General features: G+C 37.9%; 1 protein-coding gene across 13 annotated transcripts in view; it reads left to right on the forward strand.

Moving 5' to 3' along the window:
* Positions 1 to 21,973, forward strand: part of ELAVL2 (ELAV like RNA binding protein 2) — a 135,898-nt gene extending 113,925 nt beyond the window's left edge. For 8 of the 13 annotated variants that reach the window (XM_033437736.2, XM_033437734.2, XM_049711074.1 and 5 more), the window contains 4 exons: positions 7,533 to 7,686; positions 10,981 to 11,206; positions 18,565 to 18,603; positions 19,210 to 21,973. In XM_033437736.2, coding sequence (XP_033293627.1) covers positions 7,533 to 7,686; positions 10,981 to 11,206; positions 18,565 to 18,603; positions 19,210 to 19,540 — 750 coding nt within the window. In that variant the 3' untranslated portion in view covers positions 19,541 to 21,973. The remainder of the gene's footprint in view (positions 1 to 7,532; positions 7,687 to 10,980; positions 11,207 to 18,564; positions 18,604 to 19,209) is intronic. The other 5 variants (XM_033437739.2, XM_004275051.3, XM_049711073.1 and 2 more) reach the window with 2 other exon arrangements.
* Positions 21,974 to 22,390: the final 417 nt, after the last annotated feature.

The following is a 22,390-nucleotide window of genomic DNA, read 5'->3' on the forward strand; positions in this document are numbered from 1 at the left end:
TCTAGAAATTTGCATCGTTTCAGACTGTGTGTTGCAGCCAGTGGTGTAATGAAAAACCCCTTGACAAAGAGTCAAGACTCTGGTATTCTACACCCAACTCTTTTGCTCTGTGTCTTTGGACAAGTATGAAGTTTCCCTTTTTTTCTAAATACAAAGAGTTTGGACTAAATGATATCTGTATTTTTGCTCCAAAATTACGACACCCCCCACCCCTGCAACATATAACTGTGTTTAAGGTTTTATTGCCTCTTGAGATTTGAATCCCCAGTTTACAAAATGAGACTTCAGTTTTTTTTTTTAATGTTCAGTGGAATCTACAGTCAAGTATATTCAGAAAGTACCATCACATAGGATTTTTGGTATATTAGCAGATTGTGGCCTCTCCTAACTTTCTAGACAAGATTTCAAAAATAAAGTCTCCTCAATAAGTGTGTGATGATAAATCATCCTCATTACAATATATGTTTGGTAGGTACTAGGGTGAACAAAGAGGATAAAGACAAGGTTTCATATTTCAAGCAGTTAAGCCAGTCACAAGACACAGTAACAGATGAGTACATCTTCGTTTCTTCAGTGTTTAAGAGAACAAGGCATACAATGCAGTGTGGGCACAGGTAAGGGGTACCCAGCTCAGACTAGAGTGGAGAGGATGGATGAGAGTTGACTTTAGAAACTAGGTGATGCCCAAGCAGAGTCTGAAGTGACGAAAATTTAGATGACTGGAAAGAGCAGCTTACACTAACACAGGGAAGTGAGAGCAGGAAGCTTTGGGAAACTACTGAAGGTTGTATGTGTTTATATAGAGAAGCTAGTCAATACCCTGAGTGTAATGGACTAAGAAACTTGAAATTAATCTTAAAGCATTAGGGAGTCCCTGAGAGATTTTAAGCACAGAATAACCCAGTCAAATGTATTTTGTGGTATCTGTGAACTTCTCATTTGAATCAAGACAATCTTTATATAGACTGAAAGCATTCAACCAACCCAGTCTCAGTAAAATTTGAGGTTCCGTGTGTGTTTTCCATGGATGCAGTATTCTGTATTCTTGGAATACCTCTTAAAGGCAACTGCTCTAATCTACAGTACCTTTACTAAGTCTTCCTGTTAGGTATGATTATTCCTTTTATCTCCAGCACCTTTGCTAGAGGGAATCTTTAATTTCTTATGGACTTACTTCTGTATGCTTTGTTCTCTCAAGTCTACTCATTTGCAGCCCTCTGTGAAACATGCTTGTCCTGTGCAAAACCTAGTCTTGGACGGATATGTGTATGTCTTGGTGTGTGTTTGAGACCTGTTCCTGGTAGGGTTTTGCGTTTAGAAGTAGATCAAAGGACATTGCTTCCTTTTGGTGGGTTTTGAGGTCTGTGGCCTGAATTGTGGTTAGAGGTCACATCTTTCTGTGTGTTTCTGAGCTCTCTTGGAGGGTCCAATATAGCTCCCTGCCTGTAAAGCCTTGATGCTTTCACAAGACCTTTGCTACTGCCTGCCAGAGCTGGAGCTAATTTTTATTTAGCGATAGTATCATTTTCCTTAGTCCCATCAAGACTCCGTTTTTTGATATGAGCAGCAATTAACTCTCAGTTTAAATAGGCATAACTATGACCTTGTCTACTTCTTTCAGCTGAAGAGATTGAATGGAGCTTTTCAAAAAAAAAGTCTGAAGTGGCAAGTATCTAATTTTCAGGTTTAATGTTTGTAGTCCTGGGTCAGTAATTGACAAGTGATAGAAGTTGTTCAATGGTGATCTTGCCAGTGGGAGATTTTTCAGATGTCCTTAGTTTAATAAAGAAGAGATTGCTTTGTTCATTTATAGTCCTTATCACTTTAATCTGTTGGTATTAATGTTCACTGTCACTGATCATTGATGAAGCAGAGAGAATTGAGAGCAGTTGTATTTTTGGACAAAAGCATTTAGATGGACTGCTGATAAAGTGATGTGCAGGGATTTTAAACTTTACTATGTACATGTAATAAAGTACCAATTCTTTCCATAAGATATTTTCATTTCTTTTAGTTCTGTGTATTTTGATTAACTTGTGTTTTGATAGCCCATTCTTAGTATATGTGTTACTTGTCCTTGAATGTTTAATGTATAATTAGTTTTAGTTGCTGATGAAGAAATGAGGTTTTAATTGCAAGGAACATACTGTGTCTCAAACTATTCCATTTTCAAGACCTAATTACTTTGATAACTCTGTTTTTATCTCTGTTTTGTCCAGTCTGATCTCATTTGTGAAGACAGTTTGAGAAGCCATTGGCTAGAGCATTTATTTGTCTGGTACTTCCGATTGTCTCCCATCCTTTTCCCTTCAAGTAATCTCAGCACTGCTTGTCTTTGTTTATTATATCACTTGTAGGGTTGTGAGGAATTCCAGAATAAACCTGAGTTTTAAATTGCTATCTTTGGAGTAGATTGGTATTCAGTGTTGTACTTTCTGTATCATCTTTAAATATTTAAATTGAAGACTCTCTGGCTGCCTCTTAAATTAGATCCTTCACTTAGTAGTTTTGATATTTCATAACCTTGCTCCTCAGGCATTAAATATTTACCTGTTTAAATGGCAGTGAAAATGTAAAATCCAAATCTATCTATTAATCCGGTGAATGTAGATTGGAGAACAGTTCTCACTTGGTGAAAGAAGAAGCTATTTTGACCCCACTGGAACATATGCTGGAGGTTCATTGTATCAAAGTATTTCTTTTTTTTTTTTTTAAACATCTTTATTGGGGTGTAATTGCTTTACAATGATCTGTTAGTCTCTGCTGTATAACAAAGTGAATCAGCTATATGTAGACATATCCCCATATCCCCTCCCTCTTGTGTCTCCCTCCCACCCTCCCTATCCCACCCCTCTAGGTGGTCACAAAGCATCGAGCTGATCTCCCTGTGCTATGCGGCTGCTTCCTACTAGCTATCTATTTTACATTTGGTAGTGTATATATGTCCATGCCACTCTCTCACTTTGTCACAGCTTACCCTTCCCCCTCCCTATGTCTTCAAGTCCATTCTCTACGTCTGGGTCTTTATTCCTGTCCAGCCCCTAGGTTCATCAGAACCATTTATTTTTTTTTAGATTCCATATATATGTGTTAGCATACAGTATTTGTTCTTCTCTTTCTGACTTACTTCACTCTGTATGACAAACCCTGGGTCCATCCACCTCACTACAAATAACTCAATTTTATCGAAGTATTTCTACTAAAGAAGTTGCCATAAAACAAGACCATGTCTTGGGTCTTCTCCATAGGGTTTTATTTTAGTCTTGAAGAACCACAAAGATAGACTTAACACTTTGAGGTTTCAGGTAGCCCAAGAGTAGTTCTCTAGGTAAGTATTAAAGCCAGGCACCAGTTTGAGCTCCAGACCCACAGAAAAATCAGAGTCAAGAATTGCTGATAATTGCCAGATAGAAAATTTGGTCTGGAAACTGATTTGAATCTCCAAAGTAAAATACAAGTCCATATCCTATTGCAAGTCTTCTGCCTACTTTGGTCTAAGTATGTTTTCTATTTATAATCCTTTGAGGTAGAAGAAGAGGAAGAAATACTTTCCGTTTCCTGGAAGGGAGGATGTTGCTGACAGTGATATCCTTGATAGAGAGGGGAGGGGGGGGCTGCTTTAATTCCAAGAAACAATAAACGTATAGAGGGGAGACATAGCTCATTGATCTGGGAGAAGTTGCCCTTCCTTCATCTTTATTTCCTAGAAGTGGGCAAGGGGGAGTGGTGGTACGATGCTCATTTAATGGAATTCTAAAACTTAGAAAGTAATAAAACTAATTTCAGAATTCTTACTATGATGTGTAGTTTTTCCAGTTAATTGCAATTAGTGGCCACTCATCGTTTCTTGGGAAAAGTTGCTTTAAAAAATATTAATGGGAAAATAAAATAACTTGACTTAACCGTAATTTTTGGTGCCATCCTATTCTACTGTCTGTCCTCCTCAGTTTCACTGTGTGTGTGTGTTTAAGAAACAATCAAGATTAATTTAATTTTTCAAACTCTCAGAACAAGTGCACTGATGAGCTAGTTACTGTAATGTGGTATTGTGGCATGAAAACCGGACAAAGGAGACAAGGACATGGGTTCAGAAGATCAGAATTTTAAGCCAGAGTTCAACACTTGTGTATAACCTTAGGAATTTTACTTACCTTGTCTATATCTGTTTCCTCAGCTATAAAATACTAATGTGTGCCCTCACAGGGTTGTGGTAAGGCACAAACAAAATACTGTATCTGAAAATGCTTTGCAAATGATGAAGTCCCATAAGCCCCTAAGTGTAAGTTAAATGGAAATATTGTTACCACCATGAGCTTCTATACAATCAATCACCCAGTCTGCCTGTGGTGATAGGAACCAGTTCTTTGACAAAGTTACTGAAAAACAATATTTTGAGAAGGTTTGTTATTGGTTCTTGGAGCCCTTTTAATGTAGCTGTGTTCTAAAAATGTACCTGGGATTTGTTTTAATCAGGTGTCTTACCTTACATACAGACACATAAATGATTGTTATGAAGGAAGAAGTTTATACTTAACAGATCTCTAGAAACAGGAGGCACAACGTTCCATGCAAGTCCACATGGGCAAGCACCCAGGGATGGCTAGGAGGCAGAGGGGAGAGGGCAGAGCATGGCCCAGAGCTTTTGCTGGGTCCTAGTGGAAAGCTAAGGACAAGGCAGGACAGGTACACTGAGTAGGTTTGGCGTTGGGTAGTTTGAGTAGTTTTGGAGGGCTCTGGTCTATAGGGGTGGTCCCTGATTGTAAGTTACCTGGCCCTAAGCTGATTTAGAGCAGGAGGAATATTGGCTTGATGTGAGGATTTGATAAAGGAGTTGGGGGTGTGGTCTCTGGATTGACTGGTTTGTGTATCAGAGGTACCTCACGGGGGAGTCATTTACTATCTCTAGAATTAGCTATTCCTGGGAGGGGCAGTCTCTCCAGGATCAAGGCCACAAATGCCAGAGCATCGAGAATACAGAAAATAAGAAAATACAGTCAATACAGGTTGGGAATTAAAGAAGCAATGTGAACTGAAGACCAGACACTGAAAGAAAAAAAAAAAATGCAGATAACATAACTGACCCAAGTATGTTTTCAAAGCTTTTACATAAGCACTAAATATAAACCCGTTTTCCTAAATATATTTTAGGATAACTTTTAAAACACTCCACCCACACTCCTCTGAAATGCACAAAGCAGTGAATGTCACTGCGTGAGTAAATTATTCTGGAACACAATAAGGGACTCAGGTTACTCTCAACTGTAATGGTTGAGGTCTTTACCTACATTCTCAGATGCATGTAGAGGTAAATATAGTGTAGTCACCTAGGTTTTTAGGCTCTGTGCTAATAGCAGTTTAGGTGGATTAGAGATTATTTTATTATTCCTATTAACCATACAAAGAAGGTAAAATTTGTTCAAATTCAAGAGCCCTTAATGAATTAAACCTGGTTTTGAGCCCAGGCATATTGGTTAGAGAGGTGTCACCTTTGCTTGAGCTTGTGTTGAGGCTGCCTGCTTCATCTGTCATTGGAAGTAAACCTCCTAACTCTGAGCATGTGTAGGTGCCTATTCTGTTGCCCATGGGAAGTGGCTCTTTATAAGGGGAACACTTCAGTCACACAATCTGGAGCAGACTAACAGCTGACTTGGTGAGAGCTCCCTGCCACTGAAATAAAGCCTTAGAGTCCTAGATTCTAAGAGTGTCTGAGTGGTGGGATTTTTAGCTTACCCAGGTAATGAAGGATTGTATTTTAGAAAAGAAATTGGATGTTCGTGTATTCACATCACTGAATGCACATATAGTTAATTTGCTTTGTTTTTATCAGTTTTTAGCAGTCCCAAGATTAGACTCCATTTGAATTATTTTGAGCACTTGGAAATTTCTTTCATTTCTTAATTTTCACTTATATTTAAGTTCCCCAATCTTCATTGTTCTTAAGTATTTAGGCATAAAGAAAAAAGGAGTAGTATGTGAATAGTTATCTATCTTTTCTCCACCACTATTCCAAATTACCTGTGTCTGTAGTATAAGACAGTGCTAATGTGACTTCCAAATACAGCTTTTGGAACAGCAGGTATAGTTTCACTTGTGATTGAGCAAACTTGTTGAATAAAGGGTAAGAGTATTAAATGTTAACACTATGGGGATTGGGGTGAAAGAGAGCAAGACCTTTATAAAACCTGTCCTTTTTTCTGGAAAGAAAAAAATAGTGATAACACAGAGAACTGTGGACATAATTGAAATCATGGAGAAAATATTTGGTGTTTCATACCAAATATCAAAAACTATTTAACTTGAAACGGTATTTTTTTATTTTGTTTTGCAGTAAGCAGTGAGCCAGATTAAAGGTGGATACTAATGGCTACAATGAACAGGCAGAAGTTATCTTGTCATGGTACTCCACCAAATCAAGCCCAGGAGTAGACTCATTGGCCATTTTTATGAATGGTCTGGCAGATGGGGTATACTGTGAAGGTCCTGTCCTAGTAGTCAGTCCGGAAGAGCTTACAGTTAAACTAAAGGAAATGAGGTCAAAATAGCACATGAGACTCAGCGCTAACTTAAAATTGGCAGAGATAGGTTATAGGCACAGAGCTATTGGTCACAGTTTGGGCAAGATCTAGATGACGTGATGAACTCTCCTTGAATGCCGTGTGCCTTGCAAACTGTTGTGGACCTACGGGATCAATGGGGTACTATCCTGGCTTTACTCAGCAGATATTCTAGCACGTGTGATGTGCTAAGATACAGTGATAAGAGAGACAGATACAGCTCCTTTCCTCCTGGAGTTCATGTAAAGAGTGTTGATGATAAATACACATGGACTTGTTGTGTCTTCCATCCTGGTAGAAATTTGGACACTATATCTCAAAGATGGGAAGCTTTTTGAAAGGGTACCTAAAATGGCAGGTAAAGTCAATAAACCAATAGACAGACTTAAGACCTTTTGAAAATCAAGATTAAAGAGATTTGTGGACAAGAAGACAGTAGGCAAAGGATAACGGGAGGTACAGTTCATTCATGCTTCAACTTCTTGCAATTTAAGGACGATAGCTATTTTCGAATAAATCAAAAGGAAGTACTTATAATAAATTCTTCAGAAACTTTGTACCATCACCCCCAACCCCCGAGATGGGAGAAGTGCAAAAACAGTTCACACAGATGTGTCAGGTGAATTTAGAATCTTTAAGCTTGGTCTTCTGATTGAGCCTAAATCCCTAGTTTAGGGGGATTTCCCCCCTCAAGGATAACTTATTACCATGAGTAGTACTCTGCTATGTGCACCATTGGTCTGTTTTGAACACTTACAAAGCTAGGGGTAAATACTGTCTTCTCTCCATGCAAGGGAATGGCGTTTCTCATTTGTCGAGAATTTCTCCAGAAATGAAACAGTTCACTCTGGACTTGCTTGCACTTCAGTGTTTGTTGTGTACTTCTAATGCAGAAGCTGCTAACTAACTTGAGGCAGTTTTTGAGTTTGGGAAGGGAGGTCACTGAGTGTGCATATACGTTTCATTGCTCTCTTCCAGGTTTCCTATGCTCGCCCAAGTTCAGCTTCTATCAGAGATGCAAATTTGTACGTCAGTGGACTTCCGAAAACAATGACACAGAAGGAGTTGGAACAACTTTTTTCACAATACGGACGCATTATTACTTCTCGTATTCTGGTTGACCAGGTCACTGGTAAGTAGGCAGCTGCTCTGGACAATCTTTTCTGCTTTCCGACTGGCAGATGGTGAAATATTCTGCCTTCCCATACAGAAGTCTTACCTGTGGAACACATCAAAGGTATATGTGGGACAGAAAATGCAGTTTTCTGCTGGGACTGTTCATAGATATGCATGGATAAGAATAGATTGTGGAGTGTAGTGAGCAAGCTTGAGTCATTTCCTCCGCAAAGGTGCAGATTTGGAGTCTGTTTTGTGGCTTGTAATAAATTTATAAGTATAATTATTACATGTAAGTTATTACAAATAATTACTACAAATTAATCTTCATTTCCAAGCTGCTGCATGAAAAAAGCTCCCATCCTCCTTATAAAGTACTAATAAACAATCTTATTTTTGTGAAAAACATAGTTTAGTGCAGCTAATTCTCCAGGAGCGGATTACACTACATCTACCCTGGTAATTGCTGTTAAGGCTATTTTTCAGGTCCATGCTTTGTTGTATAGGCATGTGTAAGAGTTTAAAATTTTGAATGTTAAAAATTTATTTTAGCCCTTATATTACTTTTAACCAAACCAAAATAAGAAGACTAATATGTTTATTAAAAATTTTGTATGTAAGGGAGCTAGCTCTTCTGCTAAAGCTTTGAGTTAAAGAAAAACTAGCAATATAGATTTGATTATGGATCTTAAAAATAAGGCACTGGCATAGTTTTCTATTGTAAAAGCAATATTCTTTTTAAAACATAATGAAATTAGGGAAACATGGTAAGGAGGGGGAAAAATAACCTATAATGCCATATACTTAAGCAGTCACATTAAGATTCTGTGAGTAGTCTTTTTTTGGGGGGTGGGGTTTCTTTGTTTTTTAAGAAAATAGGTTTTTCTTTTTTCTGTGCGTTTCTTCTTTCTCCCCTCCTTCACTCTCCCTATTCTCTTTCTCTCTCCTTTCCCATCTCTCTCTCTCTCTCTCTCATAATTATTGTACCTGTGGAGATAGTTGTACATTGCAATGTGTGATTTTTTTTCTTTTTAAAGAAACAACGGACCACAGAGTAAAATTAGGCCAAGTTTTTAATTCTTCAAGTGACGATCAATTTAGTTGATCTGAATTTGATCAGAAGCAGCCTATGTTATGCCCCTCTGTGCTGTTAGTTTACCTCTTACAGAGTCTGAATACCATACTTCTGAGTTCTGAGTAAAGTGATATCTACCATCATTCACATACTTGGGAGAATGGCCTGTAGGTTTTGCTGTATGGAGAAAATTTAGTCCAGTGAGGTATATACAAATGTGGTCTTTTCTTCTTAGCTGCATTTTGTAATTATCATACATTCTATCACAGTGTATTGTACAACACAGACTGCTAATGGGGTCAAATAGAAGTCCAGGCCTAGCAATCTAGGTATATTTGTTTAGAGCAACAAAAATGGCCTGATATTTTGTTCATATTTTTCATGCTTTTTCATTCATTCATTCTCAGTGAGGACTTGTGAATCAAAAGTAGATTTCTTTCCCCTGTGATACAGAAAGCCCATCTCTTAACTGCAAGTCCATCCTGAGTATATAGGCTCACAGGTGGATTTATCTCACCACCTCCTGGTTTAGTCAGTGGTTCTCATGTGTGATTCTGCACCTGGAGCATCAGCATCCTCCTGGAACCTTCTTAGAAATGGAGCCCTCCTTTGGGCTCCACCCAAAACCTAATGAATGAAACTCTCAGAATGGGCATTTTACCAAGCCCTTCGGGTTATACTGATGCATGCTCAGGTTTGAGGACCATAGGTTTAGATGACTCATCCTATATAGAGGCCATTTCGTTGCTTATCTAATGCTTTCCTTATGGAATAGTCAAGTCCTAGGGGTTATTCATTCTTAATAGATAACTGAAAGGATAGATTTGCTGTCATTTCACCATTTCATCTTTATACTTAAGACTTACAGAGTGAAATTATCCACTTTACCTAAAATGAAAGATCCTGCAATTTTGTTATTCAGCCATCAGGTGGTAATAATGTGCAGCAGGTATAGCTTAAATAGGAAGGGTGAAGTGATAGGGGCTGTCTGAGGTACGTGTATATGGAAAAAAGGCCTCATCTACCTTAGAGTAAAATTCTAAGCCATTCAACTTACACAGTATTAATTGTAAAGCAAGCAGACCTTTATTCTTTTTTAAAGTTCCTATAAATCATAATGGTCTAGTGCATTTTCTTAGCCTATCTTTCTTAACAACCTCTCACTCTTTTCTTCAGTGACATACTCTGAATCATCTAGGCTTTTCTCACTGCTAGTCCCAAGCTGGTACTGCTACTACCAATTTGCTTGCCAAGAAAGTCTTTCCCTACAACTACTAATCTCATGATGGCCAGCTATGGCCACCCCAAATAGCCTGTTAAGCTAATTAAATGGAATGAGTTGGGTTTCCTGCTACCATTTCTCAAAAGCTGGACAGGTATTTGGCCATCCCTCTGCCTTCCCCCATTCTTGTCTCTCAGGGTGGGGAGAGCGGGAGCCAGGGAATGACATTCCGTAGTCAGAAGTAAATGCTGCCAAAGAAAGAGAGCTTTGAGGCTTTACTTCTATCTTATTTATTTTTAAACTCTATCTCCTCTTTCACCTCTTTTTCTCCATATAATATTATTTCTCTAATAAAGAACAGCCAGTTAAAAACAGTGGGGGAACTTCAGGGAACCAGAAAAGCCTCTTCAGACATTTTTCTTAAAGGGTCGGTTTCCTATATAATATGATTAAGTAGAATTATATTGTTTAAAAATGTAGCTGAAATATATTTTTCTACCACTGTGCATATATTTTTAGCATAGCTTTTTAGCATTTTTAACAAATGTCTGTTTCTGTTCTCCTTGTAACAAGAAAAAGAGCTACTGTGCCCATCATTTCTGAACTGTTTGTCCAGTAGCATAATTTGAAAAGTACAAGTCAGGCATACTGTTGAGTTTTTTAAAGAGTGTGAGTGCATGAGAGGGAGAGAAGAAGGTGGGGAAAGGAAACGTGGATATGCTTGTGTGCTTTCTTCTTCTTCTTGGCTTATTGGTAGCATGTGGTAATGGACTTTAAAATGCGTTAATTTAATTTAATGCATTTCGTGTATTTAAAAAAATACAAAATTGTAACGCTATACTGAATTGCTACTAAGTCAAGGTAAAACTTTTCTCCTCATGTGATTTTGTGGCAGATGTTATATGTGGGTGAAAACATGTTCTTGAGAAGGAAAAATTAATTTATCCTTTCTTCTCTCCCTCCTGTCTCCTTCCACTCCCTCTTTCCCAAATCCTTACCCACATCTACCATAGGCATATCAAGGGGTGTAGGGTTTATTCGATTTGACAAGCGGATTGAGGCAGAAGAAGCTATCAAAGGCCTAAATGGCCAGAAACCTCCTGGTGCCACAGAGCCAATCACTGTAAAGTTTGCTAATAATCCAAGCCAAAAAACAAATCAGGCCATCCTTTCCCAGCTGTACCAGTCTCCAAACAGAAGGTATCCAGGACCACTAGCTCAGCAGGCACAGCGTTTTAGGTAAGTCTGGTCTGGTTCTCATGCCCAGCTACTCAACTCAGAACTCTCAGGTTCATTGTCCAGTACTTTTACGGACAGGGTCTCCAGTTTGCTATTATTATTGTTGTTTTCTTTCTTTTTCTTATGGGCACAGAGAAAACCTACTTGGGGAATAGTGTCTGTTGCGAATATCCAGGGTGGGGACAAAAGGACAATAACCTACAGCAGTGGTTCTCAACCAGGAGTAGTTTTGCCCCTCTGGGGGCATTGGCAGTGTCTAGAGACGTTTATGTGGGCACAGCTTGAGTGGGGGGTGCCACTAGCATCTAGTGGGAGAGGCCAGGGATGCTGCTAATCACCTTGCATGTACAGTTATAGCCCCCAACAGCAACAGATTATCTGGCCCCAAACAGCAGTAGTACTGAGGTTGAGAAACCCTGACCTACAGAATGCTGGGGGTCTTCTTAACTGTTTCCAGTGCTTTCAAATTCCCCTTTTTAGTTTTTTTCTTGATAAGATCTTATTCTTGTGTTTCTTTTTTTTCTTTTTTTTTTTTTTTTTTGCGGTATGTGGGCCTCTCACTGTTGTGGCCTCTCCCGTTGCGGAGCACAGGCTCCGGATGCGCAGGCTCAGCGGCCATGGCTCACGGGCCCTGCCGCTCTGAGGCATGTGGGATCCTCCCGGACCGGGGCACAAACCCATGTCCCCTGCATCGGCAGGCAGACTCTCAACCACTGCGCCACCAGGGAAGCCCTTGTGTTTTAATTTTTAGGTCAAGCTCTTTCATTTACTTCGTTTTATAATATGTGCACCACTAAGGGTACCTAACTTATGTGATGACATTACGTTTTTATAATTTAGTTCCTTCTTCCCTTTTTAGGTTTTTATTCCTTGCAGTTTAGAGGTTGGCAAACCCCTGTAAAGGCCCAGATAGTAAATATTCCAGGCTTTGTGGGTCATGGTCTCTGATGCGTGTCTTTTTTTTTTTTTTAAAACAACTCTTTAAAAATGTAAAAACCATTCTTAGCTCCTGGGCTGTAGAGAAACAGATGGCAGTCTGGATTTGGCCCGTGGGTGGTAGTTTTCTAACCTCTCTATAGTCCATAGAATGACCATGCATTTTTAGCCCAAAGAGGATATTCTGTCTCATAGATGGGTATAAATATTCTGATTTTTCAAATTTTATTCTAATACTGGGGCAACAACCAGATTAAGTCACTTAAAAAAATCCCTAATCTGCATGTGAGAAGAATGGTGACTTTTAGATGTTAAACAGAACACAGAGACATAAACATTTTTTATTTTCTGTAACATTTTTAATATCCTTTTTGGCCATATGGTATACTGCAGCCATAATGCCATGTAACCTCCATGCTAGTATTTTTTTGTTTTGTTTTTTATCACCAGTGAATATCAATTTTATTTCCTTGCTGGAGCAGAATAGTGAATTACCAAAAATATAATCACAAATTTAGCTTAATAAAGAGTTACATGTTTTCTAGCTTAAATCACATGCATTTTTTCATTCAGCTGTTTTAGAGTGCTGAAGAGAGTAAAGATAAAAATTAGTAAAATATCTCCTTTAAAAAAAAATTATGTCACCTGAGGTATGAGAAAGAAATTTTCCATAAACACCATGTTCATTTCCTACTTAGGGTGGCTTTTGCCTTGGGAGAAGAGGGTTTACTGTCAGAGGCTCCATTTGGAACTGTATGACTTGGTACCCAGTTGACTAAGCCTTGTGTTCACTTCGCTCTCTGCTTTAACTTTGTAAGTTTTTAAAAAAGCATTGGTAGAAAGGGAACACTGCCACTTTTGACTGTGGTGGTTGGTGATTGGGCTGGAGGAAGACATGCATGGGGCTGCTTGCTCCTCGCCCTTGCGGAGAAAGAAATTTCACAGTCATTTCTTAACTCTGCCTGTAGGTTTCCTGTGTGGCATCTTAAGTGAGTAATATTTTTTTGCAAATTTAGCACAGACATGCATGAAGGAATTTTAGAGGTGTTTCCTAGGCAGCCTATCCAGTTAACTTCAGAGCTCTTTGGGGCCTAGAAAAGAATTTTGAGCTTATTATGTAGAGGAAAGTTGTTTGAAACTTACTGGTTGATTTTAATACTGTGAAAATACAAGATGTTTGATGTTAGTAGAAAGCTGTATTAGTTTAAATTGTTATTTTTGGTGTTTCCCAATTTAACCTCTGGTTTTTGTTTTATGGTAGTTACTGAGTAAAACTGTGCTCTTAAAATCAAGATTGAATTCTGAGAAAGATTGAGCAAGAGGGCTGAAATGATAGGATCTCCAGGAAAATGCCTGATTATTGAAATGACAAGGCATGTAGGTGACTCAAATATTAGGTTGTTGATAGCTATTTCATCTGCTCTCAACATCATCTAGCCCCCTCCCTGCATGCTTTTTTTTTTTTTTAATTCGGTAAAGCTTTACAGGATGTTCTGATGATCAAATTTAATATTTTAAAAATTATCTTCTGCCCATTCTGTGCTTTTATCTTTTAGTTCCGTATGTAATTAACTTAGCGATTCTTACTTTCCTTATCTCCTATAAAAAGAAGTTTTGGAAAAAGGGAATAAGAGTTGTCTGTTTTAAGGGAAACTGGGTTTCAGAAAATCGGGAAGAAGTTTATTGTACTTTCAGATTCTTAACTCCTGTCTACGTCACCCCATTTCTCATAATCCATCTTCAGATAATAAATTATGAACTAGTCTTTGAGCTCAGTGAAGGTGTTTGGTTTAGATTCAGTGTTATAAGAAATTGAGAGCCTTTATTCCTAGATTTTAAGTTTACCCTGTTGTGTATTTGGTTGCTTTTCTTTAATATCTTTGAACCTGGTCTGTCATTACCTTGATTTTTTTTTCCTTATTCTATTGAATTAAGGTTGAATCTTCTTTCATCTCAGAAGGACTCTTGAATTGAAGGACTGGCTTGCTTTGTTGGTATTTTGCTCTTTTGTAGTTCAGGCCTAGGTCATTACCTAGATCTTTTGTCTCTAGTATCTGTGTTCTCATGCTCTCAGCCTTGAGTTTGTCACCTTCCTGCGAACACTTAGAAAATTTTGCACTGTGTGCTTTTATGTTGTCATAGTGCCTCGGGAGTTGAGAGACATTAGCGAATACAAGTTATAAATATTAATAGCCAAGGATGTTTTTAATATTTATGCAATGTACCTTATCTTTTAAGGTTAAAAAAAATTAAAATCCATGTAATAAGAGTTAAGTTTAAAAGTGGGCTTGGGAGGTTTATGGCTCAGTCAACCCATATGAATAATTAGAAAGAGAATTATTTTAACATGAGCACTGCTAATCTAATATGCTTATTTAATTGACTACAGTTTTCAAAATAAGACCGGCCTTGTTTATTTGGATGGATAGTGTAATTCAAGCCCCTTAAGTATGTTCTTGGGACATGGTATCTGAATTAAACTTTCAGCCAAATTTTTTTCATCTCTCTACTTGTGGAGCAGCCTTAATTTTATTAAATGTGGTCTAGTCTAATGGCTTGTGTGCCTGCTTCTATAATAAGCCTTTATACATTTTTAAAGGAGCCTTTTAAATCAGCATTTGAGTTTCATTTAAGGCATGTGCTGGTTGCACTATCACAATTTACTTTGGGAAGAAACTGGTATCAATCGTCCCGAATAATTTTTTTCCTCTGTTTACAGGAATTAGATAAGGAGATGAGTTGATGATCTTGTTGTGGGTTAAATTCAAAGCAGATCTTGGTCAGTGATCTTTAGTGAGGTTTTAGGAACCATTATTTGTAGAGTTCAGAGTTTTCTTTTCTTACCCATTAGTAATCTCTCTGTATATTTTTATTTCTCACTTTGACTGACATTTCCCCTTCCAACTGCGTGTAGGCCCTCCCATAGTCTGTCAGCTAAATTTCTTGGAAACTGGGAAGGTACCTTCTTTTCACTCTCTACTTATAAACATCTAGCTTTGAAATGGGACTTTCTATTCAAAATATTGCCCACTTATAATCAGAAACTAGGCATGTAGTCATAAACTATATGCACATGGGGGCTTGTGCTATTATATTCATTAATTCATAAACCCTAATCATAAACAGAAAATAAAAATAAGGATGAAATAAACAATATATTAGTGTTTTGTTAATATGCTAACTGGCTCATTTTTCACTTACATAATATCTTAGTAAATAGTATACCTTTAAAGCAAGAGTCATAAAATTATGATCTTGATAATTTGGAATTTCTTGTCTGACTTCATGTGAGACATGTTAGATTATTTTGTCTAACCGCATAGTGTAGCTTGTACTAGGAGTAGGAGAGAGAATCAACTCTCTCTTTTCTTATTTACTTGGGCTTTCCTTACTGGTGTCATCCTCCCTCTGATGATGGTGATGATGGTGATGATGATTTGTTGTTTGCAGGAATCTTTTTAAAACTACCTCTTCTTTGAGGGTTGTTTTAATTAAATCTAATCCTTCAAATCCACTTAACGTGTTATTTGTAAAGTGGATTATACCCATGCTAAAGACCAGGTGACTGTGTCACTTTCCCTTTGAGGACCGCTCAGTCTTCCCTCAGGAGAGTATGTGATGCATGGGGACTGAGTGAGGGCTTTGGATGCAGTACATTTATTCAATATGAGTAAAGAATACTTTATTTTTAAATTAGAAAAAATTTGTATTGGACACTTTAATATTTAGTTGCCATACAGCTGTATATCATCACACACACCCCTCCTAGGTCATTCTGGAGGCTATTAACTTGGTCTCCACTAAAAATTGGCTTCTGTCATTAAATGATCACATGCAAAAGATGGCTGTCCCTGAAGTCTGGACAGACCCAGAAAAAATGTATAATTCTGGAGAGTAATAGTGGTCCTTGTGTCTGAGCTAACTGCCTAATTGACAGTTTTCCAACTTCTACAAGGCTTGGGGTACATGGTGCCCTAGTGGAGCACACACTGCCTTCTCCCAGCTCCTGTGGGTGTGTGGCACTGAGAGCAGGGTAAACTGCTAGGTCCAACTGTGGGCAGGCGGGGGTTTTCAGTGTTGCCTAGGTCCTGTTTCTTAGGTGCCATGTTCCTCCTTGTTGATGGGAGAGGAGGGAGGGGCAAGGAGAGCAAAGAGAGAGAGGGAGAGGCAGATAACTTGGCTTGAATTGCATAGGATTGAATTTTTTCTAAAGTGAATATTGAGTGAAGATATCAGTGGGCAGGATTGTGGTATCACACAGGATTTCACAGGTAGGGCAAATATGAGGCTCATTGAGAGGGTCCTCAGAGATCCTAGTATAAAAGTCCTAGGCCTCCTGCCTGGAGAATCCTGGGGTGGAGAGTGAGAAATGAGATCTCTCTCCTTTTAACACATGTAATCCACTTCTGGGGCAGTTTTGGTTTCTACCCTACTTAGAAAATACTGAAAACTTGCTTAGGAGATTCTGTCTCTGGACTTTTGGTTAGTGTCCTAAGCTGGTGGTGATAGAGTCTGCACAATTAATGGGCAGAGATGATGTGACTCTGTTTTGGTGTCTCTGCATCTGAGCCTTTGAGTACTTTGGAAGCAGACCTCAATATGCTATTCTGTTCTACTGGTGTCATATGCCAAATGCATTCTGTATTGATCATTCAGCAATTCTATGAAATTACCTATATCAGATTACTTTATTGTTGATGATACTAATTTGTTTGCATCCTTATTTCTGGTATTTGTGGCCTCTACTTTGGAGTATAAGGGTATGGCATCTTTGACTATACTCATTACCTCTGCACAATACAAAATCCCCCTCCCACCTGTGTACTTTTTCCATACATGTGCTCTCTCCCTTGCATGTGCAAACAGGCTCCCCAGTCTGCCCTTCTGATAGTTCTTACTCTGGATTAAGCAGTTAAGGGTAATGTTAGTAACCCCAATGCTTTGATTCAGTCAACAGATACTAATTGTAAACCTGTAGTGACCCAATCTGTCTGTGCTCCATGATTAGTGGTACGATGAGTAATGAACTTGTCCCTGCTCCTGAGAGGGTAGAGGGACAAGGCACACACCACACACAGATGAGGCTCCTTTGTCACTGTGATTTGTTCCTTTTTTTTTTTAATAGTACTTTGCATTACAGTCAGCTCGGTTCTTTCTTTTTAATTTTATGAAACACACAAATGTGCAGAGGTAATTGGGAATAGGAACCTGTGAAGATTCTTTGTCCAGTTCTGAAAGACCAGAAGGAGGCGTCTTGAGGCTTTTATGAAACTAGGAGGAGTTGCTTTCTCATGTGTGCTCTAGCCTCACTTGAGGCCACAGGTTAGACAATAAGGTTGAAACATTTTTCAAACTTAACTGTTCATGGCTGTTATAGAAAAAAATGTTCTCCTGACCCAGGGTCTTACTCGGAGAGTGTTGAACATTGTGGCGTTGAGGTATTCAGTTATGCCTACCTCCTCTAAACACACGTCATTGATTGGTACTCATTGCACAAATGTGGAACATTGGGGAATGGTCTCTTTGAAACTGATAAAGCAAGAAGAATCAAGTGCTTAAAGACATCAATTTAATTTTTGAAACAGGAAAAGAGTAGAGAGTTTTAAAGAGTACCCACCCACCGCCATCTACTTCGTAAAAAAAAAAAATTGTTAAGAGAAGCTCACTTAAGTTTGTTTCTATCTACCTGCTTCTTACACCCTGAGTAGTGGGACTATACTTCTTGTAGGACAATCAAAATAAGCGTCAGACTGGGGTCTGAAGTCCTTGCTTTGTTGCTCAGTGAGTCTGTCGTCTTAGGTTCTGTGGACCTCAGCTGAATACATTGAGCAATGGGAGGTTCAGCTGAGGTTGTCTATAAGGTTCTTTTTACCTACAATAACACCACTTTGATTTTAAGAAATGAAAGTCCTTTGTATTTGGGGGGTTGAAGGGAAATTTATGGAATTCTGTGTAAACTGCAGAATTTGAATATCGATGCCACCATTTCCTAACTCTTTGGCCTTGAGCAAGTCCCTTAATCTGAGTGCCTTATGATACTCAGGAACTATAGTTCTGAAAACTAAAAATAATATAAGGACATGTAGGTGCATGTGGAGTGCTTAGAACTTGCCTGCAAAAGGTGAGAACGCAAATGTTAAGTATTCCAGAGCCTCCACATTTCCTCTTGAAAGGGTTTCCTCAGATGACCACCAGTGATTTCCCTGACCTTTGTAGAGATAAACTATATCCATTGGAAGAGCTACTGTATTATGGCAGTGGGTACCATCCTCTCAGAAATGTAAGAAGACCCACTGTTCTGAGACTTCACATACAATTAATATATAAAAATCCCCTTGGAAGATGGCAGTAACGAGCCCAGCTTTCTTGGACATCAAGGGGAAAAATTAAAAACTGAAGTTTGCTAAATGTGTGTTTTGCAGGTTGGACAATCTGCTCAATATGGCTTATGGAGTAAAGAGGTAATGATAGAGGTTCATGATAACCATAATCCCTTCCCATAATTGACTAGTTTCTTTGATTTGGGGAGTGACACCCTTCATAAGTTTGTGTTGGGTTTTCTTTTGCATGTACAGCCTAATGAAAAGCTGTTTTTGAAGCACGGTTGACTCAAGGAATATTATTATACCACTGGATGCCACCTGGCCTTTAAAAACCCCATTATTTGTTTTCTCTTGCATTGCGACGTTATAGCATGTTTCTGTCTGTGTTGGTCCTTCTTGCCCCCAGTCCTGCTTAAGTTCATGAAGCCAGTTCCAAATTTATTTCTTTGCTATTGTGAGTAATATTTTTCAGTACAGCATATGTGGCCATTTCATAACTTATTAATACCGTGATATTATAGCATGCCACTGCAAGCCACACACCGACTTTGGTTGAAACCTCAAATAGTTGTATGTATCTGTTGTGGGGAGGGGAGTTACCGAAACTCTTGGGATGGGAAAGGGGAAAGAATTAAGTCCATTGCTGTAACCAACCTCTGTTTCTATTTGTGCGTGTGTGTGCGTGCGTGTGTGTGTGTGTGTGTGTGTGTGCATGTGTGCGTGTGTTTCTCCTATTTTGTTTAGTAGGTTTTCTCCAATGACCATTGATGGAATGACCAGTTTGGCTGGAATTAATATCCCTGGGCACCCAGGAACAGGGTGGTGTATTTTTGTGTACAACCTGGCTCCTGACGCAGATGAGAGTATCCTGTGGCAAATGTTTGGGCCTTTTGGAGCTGTCACCAACGTGAAGGTCATCCGTGACTTTAACACCAATAAATGCAAAGGTTTTGGATTTGTGACTATGACAAACTATGATGAGGCTGCCATGGCGATAGCTAGCCTCAATGGATACCGTCTGGGAGACAGAGTACTGCAGGTCTCCTTTAAGACAAACAAAACGCACAAAGCCTAATGAGCTCTTGTCCTCAGTCCATTTATATATGAAAACTATACAACAAAGGCAAGTTAAGAGAAACTTTATACATTAGTAAATGTCTTTGTAAGTCAGTGTTGAGATGGGATAAAACGACTACTTAGCATCCTAAGAAATATGTGAGATTTTTTATTGCTAGTATTTGAATTAAAACTTCTTAAATATCTTTTATGTTTGAATATGGACAAGAGGTACAGGGTTTTTACCTGTCACATTGCATTCTATTGCCTTCTTTGAAGAAGGTGGACCTTTTAAAGTGTTTCAGCTAAGGGAAGACATTTCTTTTCTTTTTACATAACTGCCTTGAACCTGTGAGTAAATATTGAGGCTTTGTGTTGTAATTCTTTAGTTGGTTGTGTCTTTCCCCCCCCCTTTTTTTTCTTTTTCTGATTAGCTTTGTGTTTGGTTTACATTTAAAGCATTGCTGTTATGTCTGAGAAAAGTATTTTGAAGTTTACATTTTTATTTATGAAGTTAAAAACAGTATTTATTTTGTAATTATGATTTGGGTTGGGGAAGGGGGGCTACATTATAAACGCTTATTGTAAGAATACTGGAGAACTTTTCGTAAAGCAGTACCTTGCCAAAGAGATAAGAGCCTCTTTGATGTGGGTTTAAAAAAAGCATCTATTTTTATAAAAAAGAAAATTTGGAGAAACTTTTTACTGGTCCTGGAACAAATATTTTGACTTGAATACTTTGAGAAATCTCTTCATATGACACCTAGTGAGCTTTTAAAATTTACCAGGAAATTTGCAGTGGTTGGAAAATTTAGAAAGATTTATGATGTAGAAAATACTTTTGAGATCTTTGTATGAAAGGAGTAGAATCAATGGGGGAAACACTGCTGGTTTCATTTTTGTAATCACCAGTGGAGCGTCTGATCATCCTGGTTATTATGTGATAGGTGGCTCACATTGATTTGTGATTTTGAAACAAAAAAAATTTACAAAAGAATATATAAGAGCAGGCAAGAAGTTTAAATTACCACGAGATGGGGGAAAAAAAATCTGTTCTTCCTAAAGAAATCCCTTCAGATAGAGCTCATGGTGTTTAGTGATGTACTTGCAGTATTGTTTGAAGAATTGTTTTGTCTTAAGGAAAAAAGATGTTGCACATGATTTGTACTGCAGCAGATCGGCAAAAGTGATCTGAGTTGGATATATTTGAAGGTATTTTGAAAGTTATGTTCAAGGCTAACACCTGAGCTTTGTGTAATGTAAATAAGACCTTGTGTTATGAACCTTTCAGCTAATTTGATTTTTTTTTTCCTTACATGCCAAGTGATGTTCAGGTTTTGAATGTTTTTGTATCAGTTTTTTCCTTTGTAAATGGCATTAACATTGTTATTTGAGGTCTTGCTTAATCACTTTTGTTGTCCTGAGGACTTGAATTTACAGTGCATCAGATTTGTTGCTAATTTTGTCTGTAGATAGTCTAGCTTCAGCTGTTTATGGTGATGCTACATTTTCGTTTATAAATATGTTTGTGGTAAAAAAAAATGAGTATAACCATAGGTTTTGAACAAATTTCCTTACATTTTTCATACAAAAGTCATAAATATCTGTATGCTATTGAAATTTAACTTTGTATGATGCTTAAACCACTATTTGGGGAAATAATAAAATAAGTCTTTACCATGTATGAAAGAAATTTTAAAAAATACAAAATATTTTCTGATTAGCATCTAGCTTATAATAAATTTTCAAAAAAGCTGAAGGCAAAAATGCCTTCATCAGGATGCACTGAGAACTATATAGTTACGTCCTGCTTTTTGTATAAACTGAGATGCTCACATGCTTCCCCTTAGAACAGGCAATGTGCTATGCATAACATAGTTGTACATTATCTTTGCAGTTGCGTTGAGTTTTATTTTTATTATTTAAAATTGTAGTTATAAAAATTTTCAGTATAGTACAGTACATATACTGTGAGGCGCGTGCTAAAGTGAATAAGCGAGTTTTCATGCTGACCCACTCAATGCTATTCAGAAATCAATTGGCTTAGCACTTTCTCATATCCTTAGGTGCATTTAGATTGTCAGAGTTAACCTGCATTTAAAAAAAAACAAAAAAACTAAAAAACAAAATACATGTATATACTTAAAAAAAATAAGGTTTCCCTCATGGGAAAACAGCAGCTACATGCTTCTTTCCTATACTACTGTAGCAAACCAAGGCATTGATGAGAGGGCATGCAAATTGTGCTTCACTTTACAGTGTTTATCAGAGCACTTAATAAAATGTAAGGCTGGTATTTATTTGAAGTTGTACAGTATGACTTAATTCACATCTGTTGGAATAGAAAATATATTCTGTTGAGTATTTAAGAGGCTGTACATGTTTTCTTTTGTGTTTGGATTCTTTGTACTTTTTCATGTTCAGTACATCAATAAACAAAGTTGAAGGGAAAGAACAGTGTGGTGAGTAGGTCTTTATACATTTTTTGGGGCTCCTGTGCTCAGTCTAATAAACTTGCTCTCTTGAGTTAAGAGGTTCCCTCAGAGCTTTAGTTGAAAGCAGTGTTATGTAAAGTATTCCAAAAGGCATGTTAATTGAAGTAGAATGTGCAAAAAAATTTTTTTGAATGACACCTTCTGATAAGTTAGCTTTCAAACATTAACTCGATGGGTAATTTTTATAGGGATACGTGCTTTCATTGGCTAGTTGTACAGTTTGGGTAATTGGATGCTGACATCATTCTATACCTCTGATTGAATAACCATTAACTTTTTTTTTTTAAACAAATGGAAATTGTCCTCACACATTTACTTGAGCTAAAGAAAAACCAAATAGAAGGAAGGTAACTTACTCTGCTGCCACTGGCAAG

The sequence above is a fragment of the Orcinus orca genome, chromosome 6, assembly GCF_937001465.1.
Source record: "Orcinus orca chromosome 6, mOrcOrc1.1, whole genome shotgun sequence".
Classification (NCBI taxonomy): domain Eukaryota; kingdom Metazoa; phylum Chordata; class Mammalia; order Artiodactyla; family Delphinidae; genus Orcinus; species Orcinus orca.